The sequence below is a fragment of the Pecten maximus genome, chromosome 2, assembly GCF_902652985.1.
Source record: "Pecten maximus chromosome 2, xPecMax1.1, whole genome shotgun sequence".
NCBI lineage: Eukaryota > Metazoa > Mollusca > Bivalvia > Pectinida > Pectinidae > Pecten > Pecten maximus.
Genome location: NC_047016.1, coordinates 10913163 through 10927981, shown reverse-complemented (window position 1 = coordinate 10927981; position 14819 = coordinate 10913163). Strand labels below are relative to the sequence as shown.

The window sequence follows — 14819 nt, the reverse complement described above, 5'->3', positions numbered from 1 at the left end:
ATGAATCAGAGACGTAGCTGGCCTGAGGAGTATTACTTAGGCCCTAGCATGAATCAGAGACGTAGCTGGCCTGAGGAGTATTACTTAGGCCCTAGCATGAATCAGAGACGTAGCTGGCCTGAGGAGTATTACTTAGGCCCTAGCATGAATCTGCCTTCACGCCTCATTGTATTGTACAGTAATTGAACTTAAGCTAATTTGTAACTAAAGATCCTTATATACACAGACTTCTTTTCCATGCTCTGAATATAGTAAAAGTAAAATATTAATAAACTCGATCTGAAGAAAACAGAATTTGCTATTATCATTAACATAGAACACTATTATTTTATTGGTGGACTGAATGACTGGAATGGCGTCTGGTGCGTACGTGTCAAACAGATCCGCCCACTCATTCAATTAAATGTGTATGCCATAGATAATTAGCTCATGGACAGTACATGTACTTTCCGTAAATAACTGATTATTGACAAGAACGACATCTTCAGACATATTTAAACGCTTCATGTAAAACACAATAGTGATTGATTCTCTTGTCACAAAGCACAAACTTTTGGCTTCCTATTTCTGATTGATTTGATAAAATCACTTAATGGCCTTTCTACGATGAACATTTACAGTACATAAATACAAATGAAATGGTTATTAACAAACATACAATACTATTCTGACCACTACCCCTACTCATATCTAATACGACGCAGTAAAACTTCCACCAAAACAAAAAGAAAGACGTCGTGAACTCCCGCCAAAACATAAGGAGAGGTGTCGTGAACTCCCGCCAAAACATAAGTAGAGACGTCGTGACCTCCCACCAAAACATAAGGAGAGGCGTCGTGAACTCCCACCAAAACATGAGGAGAGTCGTCGTGAACTCCCGCCAAAACATAAGGAGAGGCGTCGTGAACTCCCACCAAAACATAAGGAGAGACGTCATGAACTCCCGCCAAAACATAAGGAGAGCCGTCGTGACCTCCCACCAAAACATAAGGAGAGGTGTCGTGAACTCCCACCAAAACATAAGGAGAGGCGTCGTGAACTCCCACCAAAACATAAGGAGAGGCGTCGTGAACTCCCACCAAAACATAAGGAGAGGCGTCGTGAACTCCCACTAAAACATATGGAGAGGCGTCGTGAACTCCCACCAAAACATAAGGAGAGACGTCGTGAACTCCCACCAAAACATGAGGTGAGGCGTCGTGAACTCCCACCAAAACATGAGGAGAGCCGTCGTGACCTCCCACCAAAACATGAGGAGAGCCGTCGTGACCTCCCACCAAAACATAAGGAGAGGTGTCGTGAACTCCCGCCAAAACATAAGGAGAGCCGTCGTGAACTCCCGCCAAAACATAAGGAGAGACGTCGTGAACTCCCACCAAAACATGAGGTGAGGCGTCGTGAACTCCCACCAAAACATGAGGAGAGCCGTCGTGACCTCCCACCAAAACATGAGGAGAGACGTCGTGACCTCCCACCAAAACATAAGGAGAGCCGTCGTGACCTCCCACCAAAACATAAGGAAAGACGTCGTGAACTCCCACCAAAACATAAGGAAAGACGTCTTGAACTCCCGCCAAAACATAAGGAGAGCCGTCGTGAACTTCCGCCAAAACATAAGGAGAGCCGTCTTGAACTCCCGCCAAAACATAAGGAGAGCTAGGTGTCGTGAACTCCCACCAAAACATAAAGACAGACGTCGTGAACTCCCGCCAAAACATAAGGAGAGGCGTAATGAACTCCCACCAAAACATAAGGAGAGGCGTCATGAACTCCGATCGAAACATTCAAAACATTTCCTTCGAAAACGATTCCAGTCTAACCCGTCACATCAGTGTCACTATCTTAGGACCTAGCAGATGATGTTCAACTTCACAGGGGCTCGATTTTGGAGTAAGGTAGGCCTTTGACATCAGTGAATAACCACTTAACTATAAATCAGTATGCATACACAACCGGAAACCATGTCGATACCGCCGATTTTTTCGCAATTTTTTAATGGTGTCGTGTTTAGTATTTCTGAAAATTCGGCAGCGAGCCCCCATGTGTGTGACGGCATTGGCAATTTGATTACTTCGTATAGAGTTCTAGATCAAGAATAGCGCTTATATTAATTTTGTGTCGACTTCATTTTTTTTATAATCATTAAATTTTACTCCCAGAACTTGCGTTGCTTTATTTTTGTTGTGGTTTATGTAGATAAATGCAATCATTCGAAAGCTCTCTAGGCCGAATGTAACTGGGGCCATTGTTTTAACCTACAACACCTGGAGCTGTATTCCTACACTGACCGAATCACTGTAAATTGTAGTATACAGTCTCATGAATACGATTTGGTTTACTAACGACATATAGGCAAATGCAACACAGAATGTAAATATTTTATCATAAACGCATGTTACTACCATGTTTATTTAATCATTAACGCATTTTCCTATCGTGTTTTTAAATCAATAAATACATGCCGCCAATTTTTTCTTAAACAATAAATACATGTTTCCACATTTTTTAAAATAAATAAATCAATACACGTTGTCAACTTTTTTAAAAATCAATCAGATATTTTCTGTCAAATACAGTATCAATAAGAAATCCTATTCTGTGTTTTAACCACAAATACACCCCAACCCTTAGTCATTATAACAGCCTCTTTACCTAGATATTAACAATAAAACAACTGTTCCTGATCTGGGATTTATTTTTTTACGTATTTTCCTCTCCAATACATAAAGCAGCACATCTTATTGATATTTGATAAGGATAAAAATATAAGTAAAGTAAAAAAATCACTGTGTTTTGTTCTTCCTGTTTAACTGTTGTCTCTAGACATTGCGAACATAGACACCCGCTTAACATACTGACATATTAGAGGTGAACATTTATATAAGTCATCACTGCTCAGGTAATTTAGAAATAGTGTAGTGTGGAGTCTAACACTCAATTCTAACTACGTATATACGTGACTGACTAGCTATGATAACTCCCTACACGAATACAGTCCCGCGACGATGGCAATGCGCACACGATTTACCTTTATAGACGACAAAAAGAATTAGCAGTAACATCTTTGTTTTAACGTGCAAGTATTAAATCTGTAACATATTTGTTTCTACATTTCTGGATACTAACATGTATAGTAATTTAAGACTTATTTGGGTTGTCTCCCTTCGTATAAGTCTGAACTAGAAAGACTCCCGTTTACTTACATCAGTTAATTCGACATTGTCAGGGGCGTAGCGTCCATTTGAAAAAAAGCCCGGGCTTACACATAAAAAAATCCTGCCTTTATGTTATGGTCCAACATTTCAAGAAGCCTCCGAAAAATTTATGATTATTACTTCAAAGTTTAGATTTAATATTATAACCAAATTATTGATAATACCAAAAAATGTACTACTGTGTGCTATATATTATAAAATATAGGTCTAGAGCATTCAAGAATAGCTATCACATCGTCTTTATACTGTCACCCCCTGTTTCCGGTTGCATAATGTTGAAAAGTGTATTCAATATGAAGAAGGCTTCAAAAATGTGCCCAGGGTCGAAACATTTTTCAAACCCAAGGAAGAAGAACCAGCGTTTAAAAAGTTAAACCAGTCTGCTGATAGCTCATTTCCTTGCCCAAGTAACGTACCACAAACACATGACAAAATCGGACCTACATGTTCCAACAAAAAATTATCCCAGAAAGGCCCAAATAACCTAGACATGGGATGTCTTACCCAAATTGAAAATGTCTTTTATTTAGACAGACAAATGTCTTTTGTCTAAACTATAGAAACAAATGAACATTAATTATATGTTTTTACCGGAAAACTTGTAGTTCAGTATAATTTAGAATTACGTAAACATATTTTGAAATTACTATCTCGGAAATCAATTTCAAACCCTCATAAATCTTTCAATTCATTTTCCGTCGGGGGGCTTCGCCTCCCAACCCCCTGATCCCCCACCAGGGCTCTGCCCTAGGCCCCACACCCCTCGCCTGGGCTTACACATGTTTGTTGGCCTAGCTACGCCCCTGATTGTATATCATTAGTTTTATAATATTCCTCAAGTATGCGACTATTCTTTAAGGATTTGATTTATTACGTAAGTACGTGTGGAGGGAACACATAATCAAAACATATAAATCAGAAGACACCCTGAACAATAATCTAAGATAACTTTTCTTCACTGCTGTTTGTTTAATTGGTCCTGAGCTTACTAGTAAATGGCAAATTATGGCCAAAAACCTCAAATAAGTGACAGCTAAAGAGTTGGAGGAAACTGGGAACAGGATATTCCTCCAGACACAATAGATGATACTATAATACGATGTAAAATAATACCGACTTTCCCGCCAAAAAGAATAGTAATCTGTTGTCTACAAGAAAATTACATCCAGCAACCCTGAATGTCGTGGCCGAAGTTTTGAGCGAATTGAAGAACGAGGTGGTAAATATAAAACAAGAAAACCGAAAGCAGGAAAAGTGTCTGAAATAGAGAGGGAGGGTGGGGATTTGCCTGTAGCTTTTCAAGTATGTCTACCGCATACACTGTGTAAAGGGGCATAACTCCAAAATCAAGGGAGGTTACTGGTACACTGACCACCACAATGAAGTATACTGGAAAAAAGGAATTTGATAAATAACTATCAAAATTAATATACCGGTCTTCATATGATATGTTGAATTATATTTAAGAAATAATTTCATTATTCATTTAAAACAAATAATTACAACTGCGCTTATACATATATATTTTGACCACGTATAGAGGTCTAGTCAATCTTATCTTGAAGCATCTCTTTACGAAATAAAATTTTGTATTTAAGAGTAATCAACATATATGTATCTATATAATCTTTATATATTCTATATATAATCTATAAATAATCTATAAATAATCTATAAATAATCTATTTGGGGGGAAATATAAAGAGACAAAAAGTGAACAAAATGTTATGAGATTCATGAAAGACCAAACTTATCGTCAAATCTGCTTCGTCAAGACCTTGTAACGTGTAAATATATCAATGGGTTCAGATAAAATCCAGCCGCTTTGCACTAGAGTTAACCCAGAGATCGTCAATCTGTTTGCAATGCTAGATACAATATATCCCGGTATTGAATTAAAGTCATGTTTCTGCCCGGAGCTTGAAATTTTGCCCGTTTTACCTCGAGGCTAAACGCTTTATTTTCTAAACTATACACATCCCAATTCACATGACATGGACGTTGCTTAACTTGTATGTTTAATTACAAACCCACTCATAGTTATCTCAAGCCATACCCATCGGCCGCGTGTTACTACAGGATGCATGTTAGGGTGTTATCTTATTATAAATTAGGACCCAATGTGTTACTAAATTAGTCCTGAAATGGACTATTTTGGTCCAGGACCCAGTCTGTTACTAAATTAGCCCTGAAATGGGCTATTTTGGTCCAGGACCCAGTGTGTTACTAAATTAGTCCTAAAATGGACTATTTTGATCCGGGACCCAGTGTGTTACTAAATAAGTCCTAAAATGAACTATTTTGGTCCAGGACCCACTCTGCTACTAAATTAGTCCTAAAATGGACTATTTTGATCCAGGACCCAGTCTGTTACTAAATTAGTCCTAAAATGGACTATTTTGATCCAGGACCCAGTGTGTTACTAAATTAGTCCTAAAATGAACTATTTTGATCCAGGACCCAATGTGTTACTAAATTAGCCCTGAAATGGACTATTTTGGTCCAGGACCCAGTGTGTTACTAAATTATTCCTAAAATGGACTATTTTGGTCCAGGACCCAGTGTGTTACTAAATTAGTCCTGAAATGGACTATTTTGGTCCAGGACCCAGTCTGTTACTAAATTAGCCCTGAAATGGACTATTTTGGTCCAGGACCCAGTGTGTTACTAAATTAGTTCTAAAATGGACTATTTTGATCCAGGACCCAGTCTGTTACTAAATTAGTCCTAAAATGGACTGTTTTGGTCCAGGACCCAGTCTGTTACTAAATTAGCCCTGAAATGGACTATTTTGGTCCAGGACCCAGTGTGTTACTAAATTAGCCCTGAAATGGACTATTTTGATCCAGGACCCAATGTGTTACTAAATTAGCCCTGAAATGAACTATTTTGGTCCAGGACCCAGTGTGTTACTAAATTATTCCTAAAATGGACTATTTTGGTCCAGGACCTAGTGTGTTACTAAATTAGTCCTGAAATGGACTTTTTTGGTCCAGGACCCAGTCTGTTACTAAATTAGCCCTGAAATGGACTATTTTGGTCCAGGACCCAGTGTGTTACTAAATTAGTCCTAAAATGGACTGTTTTGGTCCAGGACCCAGTCTGTTACTAAATTAGCCCTAAAATGGACTATTTTGACCTAGGACCCAGTGTGTTACTAAATTAGTCCCTGAAATGGACTATTTTGGTCCAGGACCCAATGTGTTACTAAATTAGCCCTGAAATGGACTATTTTGGTCCAGGACCCAATGTGTTACTAAATTAGTCCTGAAATGGACTATTTTGGTCCAGGACCCAGTGTGTTACTAAATTAGTCCTTAAATGGACTTTTTTGGTCAAGGACCCAGGAAAAAGCTAACTAGTGACGGTAGGCATGATCTGGAAGTAAGGCGGCGTTGAATAGGACATTCCATAATTAGATAAGATTTTTTCACTCTAAAAACAAAATTACTTTCAATGTACTTAGCGAATGAGATGATATCGTATATTTGTAAACCAAAAGGATTGTAAGAAGATTTTCGTAAGATCATTCAGATTTATTGGAAACATCCACATCTGATGCTTATCTAGCCAAAAAGTTACTCAAATATTGAATTATCCAATCATCAGTTAGGAAGCTCTATGACGCGCGAAGCATTCATCAGCTGGAACAAAATTTAGAGATACTGCTATGAGTTATGAGTCTAGATAGCAATTAGTAAAAACGATGATATCCGACGCACAAAATGTAGCTGCATGCCCCTGATGGTGTTGAACTATAGAGCCAGTAACGTCGTCGTCTCTGTCCATAGATGAAAAAGGCTCAGTAATGTTAGTATACTAAACTGTCCGAAACGTTACCGTGAAATCAGGAATCAAGTAATCGGAAGCCCTCTTACACAGGTCCAATGGCAAACGTACGTGACGACATAAGCAATGGCAACTTGCAGTATGACCACGAGTTTACATGCTACAAAGGATGTGAGTATAGTCTCGGGTTTGTAGGGGCTACAAATGATGTCAGTATAGCAGCAAGTTTGGAGGGGCTGCAATTGATGTCAGAATAGCCGTGAGTTACAAGGGGCTACAATAAGTGTCAGAACAGCCGCGGGTTTGTAGGGTCTACAATGGATATCAATACAGCTATGGATTTGTAGGATCTACAATGGATGTCAAACCAGCTATGGATTTGTAGGATCTACAATGGATGTCAATACAGCTATGGATTTGTAGGATCTACAATGGATGTCAATACAGCTATGGATTTGAAGGGTCTACAATGGATGTCAGTATAGCTATGGATTTGAAGGGCCTACAATGGATGCCAGTATAGCTATGGATTTATAGGTGTTACAGTAGATGTCAATACAGCTATGGATTTGATGGGCCTACAATGGATGTCAGTACAGCCGCGAGTTTGAAGGGTCTACAATGGATGTCAGTATAGCTATGGATTTGTAGGATCTACAATGGATGTCAGTACAGCTATGGATTTGAAGGGTCTACAATGGATGTCAGTATAGCTATGGATTTGATGGGCCTACAATGGATGTCAGTATAGCTATGGATTTGTAGGTGTTACAGTAGATGTCAATACAGCTATGGATTTGATGGGCCTACAATGGATGTCAGTACAGCTATGGATTTGATGGGCCTACAATGGATGTCAGTACAGCTATGGATTTGATGGGCCTACAATGGATGTCAGTACAGCTATGGATTTGATGGGCCTACAATGGATGTCAGTACAGCTATGGGTTTATAGGTGTTACAGTAGATGTCAATACAGCTATGGATTTGTAGGATCTACAATGGATGTCAGTACAGCTATGGATTTGTAGGATCTACAATGGATGTCAATACAGCTATGGATTTGGAGGGCCTACAGTAGATGTCAATACAGCTATGGATTTGATGGGCCTACAATGGATGTCAGTACAGCTATGGATTTGATGGGCCTACAATGGATGTCAGTACAGCTATGGATTTGATGGGCCTACAATGGATGTCAGTACAGCTATGGATTTGATGGGCCTACAATGGATGTCAGTACAGCTATGGGTTTATAGGTGTTACAGTAGATGTCAGTATAGCTATGGATTTGAAGGGCCTACAATGGATGTCAGTATAACCGCGGTGGCTACAATGGATGTCAGTACAGCTATGGGTTTGAAGGGCCTACAATGGATGTCAGTATAACCGCGGTGGCTACAATGGATGTCAGTACAGCTATGGATTTATAGGTGTTACAGTAGATGTCAATATAGCTATGGATTTGAAGGGCCTACAATGGATGTCAGTATAACCGCGGTGGCTACAATGAATGTCAGTACAGCTATGGATTTGTAGGATCTACAATGGATGTCAATACAGCTATGGATTTGTAGGATCTACAATGGATGTCAATACAGCTATGGATTTGTAGGATCTACAATGGATGTCAGTATAGCTATGGATTTGTAGGATCTACAATGGATGTCAATACAGCTATGGATTTGAAGGGTCTACAATGGATGTCAGTATATCTATGGGTTTGAAGGTGTTACAGTAGATGTCAATACAGCTATGGATTTGAAGGGTCTACAATGGATGTCAGTATAGCTATGGGTTTATAGGGTCTACAATGGATGTCAGTACAGCTATGGATTTGTAGGATCTACAATGGATGTCAGTATAGCTATGGGTTTATAGGGTCTACAATGGATGTCAGTACAGCTATGGGTTTTAAGGGTCTACAATGGATGTCAGTACAGCTTTGGGTTTATAGGTGTTACAGTAGATGTCAATATAGCTATGGGTTTTAAGGGTCTACAATTGATGTCAGGCAAGGAAGAGAGAAGGGGAGAAAAAGAAGCTATGGAGAGTGTATCACAAAAACATCTTTCTCGCTAGCACTCATCCATCGCTTTCTTCATCTAACTCACATGTTCATGTTATTTCATAGACATCAATATACCAGCAAGCCTTTTGTGACTCGATTAATGTTGACCGGAAAAACGTGGTCGATACGAACAGATATATAACAATAGCACGGTCACTTCAGCCCTACACACACTCAATATCCTGGTGGACGACACAAACAACACTCTCAATATCCTGGTGGACGACACAAGCAACACTCTCAATATCCTGGTGGACGACACAAGCAACAGTCTCAATATCCTGGCAGACAACACAAGCCAGACTCTTAATATCCTAGCTGGTAGACGACACAAGTCAGACTCTCAATATCCTAGCTGTCGGAGACATACGCTACACTCTCAATATCCTGGTGGACTGTTGGTTTCACTACATCACTGGAATCATGAATATCATTCCCTCGTACCTCATACTGATGCTCGTATTCCATCCAGTCCTTACTGAAACCAAACGGTCATCATATGTTATGTATCAACACAAAAATGTCAACCAGAACGGGAACTATGCATTCCTAACACTTCAAAATATATCGACACTGCAACTATGCGCAACAAATTGTCATTTTGACAGTAAATGTAACGCATTTACCTTTCAAGCAGATAGCAGCACGTGTCAATTTGTACAAAATGGTAGCTTCCCGTACTCACAGTTGAAGTCAGTTTTTGCATCTCAGCCGCAATTGTGCCATGACATGTCTTCGTCGACACCATCGGGCGTGTACTCCATCGTACTGGCACCTCCGCATATAGTTGAAGTTTATTGTGACATGGACACACTTGGAGGAGGATGGACCGTCATACAAAACAGGTATGATGGTAGCGTTGATTTTTACAAAACATGGGAAGAATACAAAGCTGGATTTGGAAATGCAAGATATGAATATTGGCTTGGAAATGAAAACATCCATTTGTTTTCATCACTTTTTGGTGAATGTGAGCTAGGGGTAGAAATTGCAGATGTTAACGGTTTAATGTTCTTTGCGACTTACGATAGATTCCTTTTGGCCGGGGAAAGTGACGACTACAGGTTGACAGTTCTAGACGACTATGTAGGGGATATGTATCATAACAAGTTTCAGTATCACCAGTATGTTCAATTCTCTACCAAGGACAGGGAAAACGACCACAACTGTTCCCAGACAATGCATGGTGGATGGTGGTACTCTTTATTCTCAACATGTGGCGGAATCAATCTGAATGGTCGTTATGATCCGCAAAGTAGTACTTATGACGTCATGCACTGGGAAGAACTCACCGTTAGCTCTCCTTTCTACACGCCGCTCTCGGCGTCTAAAATGATGATACGTCCAAAGTCGTAGCTTCAAACCAAGCTCCGAAACAGAGGGTGTTTTTCGTGATATATGATATGAACTTGTGTTTTTACAAAATTACAAAGGTACGGATTTCGGGTTATTTACACTTCTTTAGTCTCGGCCAAATTTCTTTAAATTGCATCAAAAACAGCATAGTCACATGTAAATATGATTACTTCAGTTCGGGTGATTAGCGATGATTTTCATTCCATTAGTGCCCTGTTGGAATAGAGTCCTCAGTAGTTATTATGTGCTTCATAGTGAATTTCTACTGTAATGATTTACATGTAGTTTAGGAGCGTTGATTCACACTTTCTTTTACGTTAAGTATGCTATATATTTCTGATGAAATTCTTAGTTTTAATTTTTGCAAAAAATGGTCACTTGGGAATTTTTGGAGGGGTACCCTCCCCCTGGAACAGTGACGTATCAATCTTTTGGTAAGACCACGTGCATTTTTTTGATTACTAGGTTTTGTCAGTTTGTAAAAGTGGCAATTTGAAAGCGTAACGAAGTATTTAGAACACTTTTGTAGAAGGAGAAATATGATATTGCTTCCGTCCTTCACGTAAAATATATTTATCTTTACTAATGTGGAACATTTTATTCCGAGACTCTTTCTCCTAATTTTTCATGATTAAATAAGTTGTTACATGGGTTGTGACTGGAGCTTCTTATGATTTTAGTTGCAACTTAGACACAAACAGAAATGTACATTGTTGTAATTTATATACAAGTGTACTTAACATTAAGATTTGATAAAATATAGAAATTATCATCGTTCTTAAATCCTTTAATTCTTCTAATTTATCAATGCAGGCAAAGTGTCAGAAAGACATCTTTGATATTTTGAAAGGAACTTCCTTCGAATACCCATTTCGATATAACATCTGATTTCATTTGTTTTTGTTTGTTTTTGTTTTTGTTTTTATTCGTATTATCAATGGGTTGCGAAGTTGTGGTCCGCTCATATTATGCTAGGTTTTATCTCCTCTCACAATATGCTTTGTTTTATCTCCTCTCATGATGTATAGAGGATAAGGAATGGTTTCCCGTTTATTATAACATATACTTTACGAGAATGGCAGAATATCGATATTTTCACGATTGCTAAGCACGAATGAAAATTATCGAAATATTCTGTCATACGAGTGATTCAATTTTCTTTTTATTGCGGTTTTTATACTTAATAACAAAATAATCAAAATATCACATCTGATTTCGTTCGTTTTTTTATTCGCATTATCATTGGGTTGGGAAGTTGTGTTCCTCTCATATTACGCCATGGTTTATCTCCGCTCACAATTTGCTTTGTTTTATCTCCGCTCACAATATGCTTTGTTTCATCTCCCCTAACAATATGCTTTGTTTTATCTCCCCTAACAATATGCTTTGTTTTATCACCGCTCACAATATGCTTTGTTTTATCACCGCTCACAATATGCTTTGTTTTATCTCCCCTAACAATATGCTTTGTTTTATCTCGTCTCACAATATGCTTTGTTTCATCTCCCCTAACAATATGCTTTGTTTTATCTCGTCTCACAATATGCTTTGTTTTATCTCCTCTCACAATATTTAGAGGATATTGAATGGTTTTCCGTTTAATATAACATACATGTATATTTCACGAGTATTTGTTTTTCATGCAGAAATTATAGGGTAGATTACAAATACAATTTCTCACATCAATTACCCCTAAACTTGTAAATTATTCACATTTGATCAACAATTATGTACATGATAGATTATTCTATTTTGACTAGCACTACCCAATATTTCACTGGGGCAATGTAGCCGCTAACGTTACAGCCAGTCAGGGTCAAGGGTAGTGTATTAGGTCACACCATATAAATACCCAATACTGCACTTGAGCAATGCAACCAAAGAGTTACAGCCAGTATTGTCCCATTATATTTTTTCATCTACCAGTTCGGCGTTGCAAGGATTCCTTGCACTGTGTCACATCTATACGAGAGCAGAACAATCACTCAAATATTTGTAGCAAACAGGACATTGTCCCCACAGCTACAAACCAACGAATCAACTGAGTCGATGAATAGTATAATGGTTTATGTAGCCCCAAAATATGCCGATATATGTATATAGATATGTTATGTTGTATATAGGGTCTAGTAAGTAATAACCACGGTATGATTCAATATAGGTACTGGATTATAACAAACAAATGTTCGTTGGATGCGTATTACTAGAAATAGATAACTTTGAAGTAGTAATAACGACAGTACAGACAAGTAAATTGTCGACTTTTGAGGCAATCTGCCCCTTTGTCAAGACACAGGTAATGATATGTTATGTTGTACAGTGCATGTATGCATGTACTTGTATGATGTAGAATTTATTTTTATAAGAATGTTGTGGAGGTAGTATGATATGAAGTTTGTGTATTGATTAAATGTTGTACATAACATATACCGTATGTGTTATTTGTTAAATTAAAAACATATATTTCACGAGTATGGCAAGAATATAGATATTTTTACGATTGCTAAACACGAGTGAAAAATATCGAAATATTCTGTCATACGTGTGATTCAATTTTCCTTTTATTGCATTTTATATACTTAACAACAAAATTAAAAACAGCGAATAAGAAATAGAGTCAAAACGTGTAGAATTCACTAACATAATCTAACATAAGATTATTCTATTTTGACTAGCACTACCCAATATTTCACTGGGGCAATGTAGCCGCTAACGTTACAGCCAGTCAGGGTCAAGGGTAGTGTATTAGGTCACACCATATAAATACCCAATACTGCACTTGAGCAATGCAACCAAAGAGTTACAGCCAGTATTGTCCCATTATATTTTTTCATCTACCAGTTCGGCGTTGCAAGGATTCCTTGCACTGTGTCACATCTATACGAGAGCAGAACAATCACTCAAATATTTGTAGCAAACAGGACATTGTCCCCACAGCTACAAACCAACGAATCAACTGAGTCGATGAATAGTATAATGGTTTATGTAGCCCCAAAATATGCCGATATATGTATATAGATATGTTATGTTGTATATAGGGTCTAGTAAGTAATAACCACGGTATGATTCAATATAGGTACTGGATTATAACAAACAAATGTTCGTTGGATGCGTATTACTAGAAATAGATAACTTTGAAGTAGTAATAACGACAGTACAGACAAGTAAATTGTCGACTTTTGAGGCAATCTGCCCCTTTGTCAAGACACAGGTAATGATATGTTATGTTGTACAGTGTATGTATGCATGTACTTGTATGATGTAGAATTTATTTTTATAAGAATGTTGTGGAGGTAGTATGATATGAAGTTTGTGTATTGATTAAATGTTGTACATAACATATACCGTATGTGTTATTTGTTAAATTAAAAACATATATTTCACGAGTATGGCAAGAATATAGATATTTTCACGATTGCTAAACACGAGTGAAAAATATCGAAATATTCTGTCATACGTGTGATTCAATTTTCCTTTTATTGCATTTTATATACTTAACAACAAAATTAAAAACAGCGAATAAGAAATAGAGTCAAAACGTGTAGAATTCACTAACATAATTCATCAAGACATCTCTTTATGACGTTACTCCTCGTCAACTTGACGACGCCATTTTGAAAGGACTGATCAATTTAAGCATTTTCTGTTGTTATTGGAGAATCTGTGCATGAATAGCTAACGTCAAGTGAGTATTTTGTCAAAAACTAGTCTGAATATATCAGAAATACTATCTTGGCTTCGATTAGAAAAATCGACAAGTTTCAATGAGATGAATACAAATTTAAGGTTCTCTCTGATTGGTCAAAAACTAAAAACTTATATTTTCACCGTCAAATCTTATATTTTCACTGAAAAATCTTTTATTGAATTTTTGCCAGTGAAATATATAGAGGATATTGAATGGTTTCCCGTTTAATATAGCATATATTTCACGAGTGTAACAGAATATCGATATTTTCACGAGTGCGAAGCACGAGTGAAAAATATCAAATATTCTGTCATACGAGTGGAATTTGTGTTATATTTAACGGGAAACCATTCAATTTTCTTTTTATTGTATTTCATAAACTTATAAACAAAATGAAAAGCATCGAAAACGTGCAGGAATCAGTAATGACGTCATTTTTTTAGTGACGTTACTCCACGTCAACTTGACGGCGCCAATTTGAAAGGACTGGTCATCGCAATTTAAGCGTTTTCTACTGTTATAGAAGAATCTGTGCATGGATAGCTAACGTTAAGTGAGTATTTTGTCAAAAGCTAGTCTGAACATTTCAGAAGTATAGCAAAATAACTAATTGATCTATCTCCGCTTAGATTGGAAAAATCAGCAAGTTTCAACAAGGTGAATACAAAGGTCTGCTCTGATTGGTCAAAAACGGAAAACT

General features: G+C 37.6%; 2 protein-coding genes across 2 annotated transcripts; both read left to right on the top strand.

The window, feature by feature from the left end:
• LOC117340978 (early nodulin-75-like) lies at window positions 1-1660 on the top strand. The gene is made up of 2 exons (XM_033902771.1): window positions 1-168; window positions 797-1660. Exons 1-2 carry the CDS (start codon window positions 1-3, stop codon window positions 1658-1660), a joined length of 1032 nt encoding a protein of 343 aa, XP_033758662.1.
• Window positions 1661-9445: 7785 nt separating this feature from the next.
• On the top strand, window positions 9446-12613 carry LOC117341075 (ficolin-3-like). The gene has a single exon (XM_033902910.1). The coding sequence runs from the start codon at window positions 9499-9501 to the stop codon at window positions 10429-10431; it is 933 nt and encodes a 310-aa protein (XP_033758801.1). The 5' UTR covers window positions 9446-9498; the 3' UTR covers window positions 10432-12613.
• The last annotated feature ends 2206 nt before the right edge of the window (window positions 12614-14819 follow it).

Excerpts from the sequence above, each read along its gene's own strand:
- LOC117340978 (XM_033902771.1), top strand. The coding sequence starts at position 1 with ATGAATCAGAGACGTAGCTGGCCTGAGGAGTATTACTTAGGCCCTAGC. Across the intron at positions 169-796 it reads ATCTGCCTTCACGCCTCATT|AGACGTCGTGACCTCCCACC; the intron begins GTATTGTACAGT and ends AAACATAAGTAG.
- LOC117341075 (XM_033902910.1), top strand. The coding sequence starts at position 9,499 with ATGAATATCATTCCCTCGTACCTCATACTGATGCTCGTATTCCATCCA.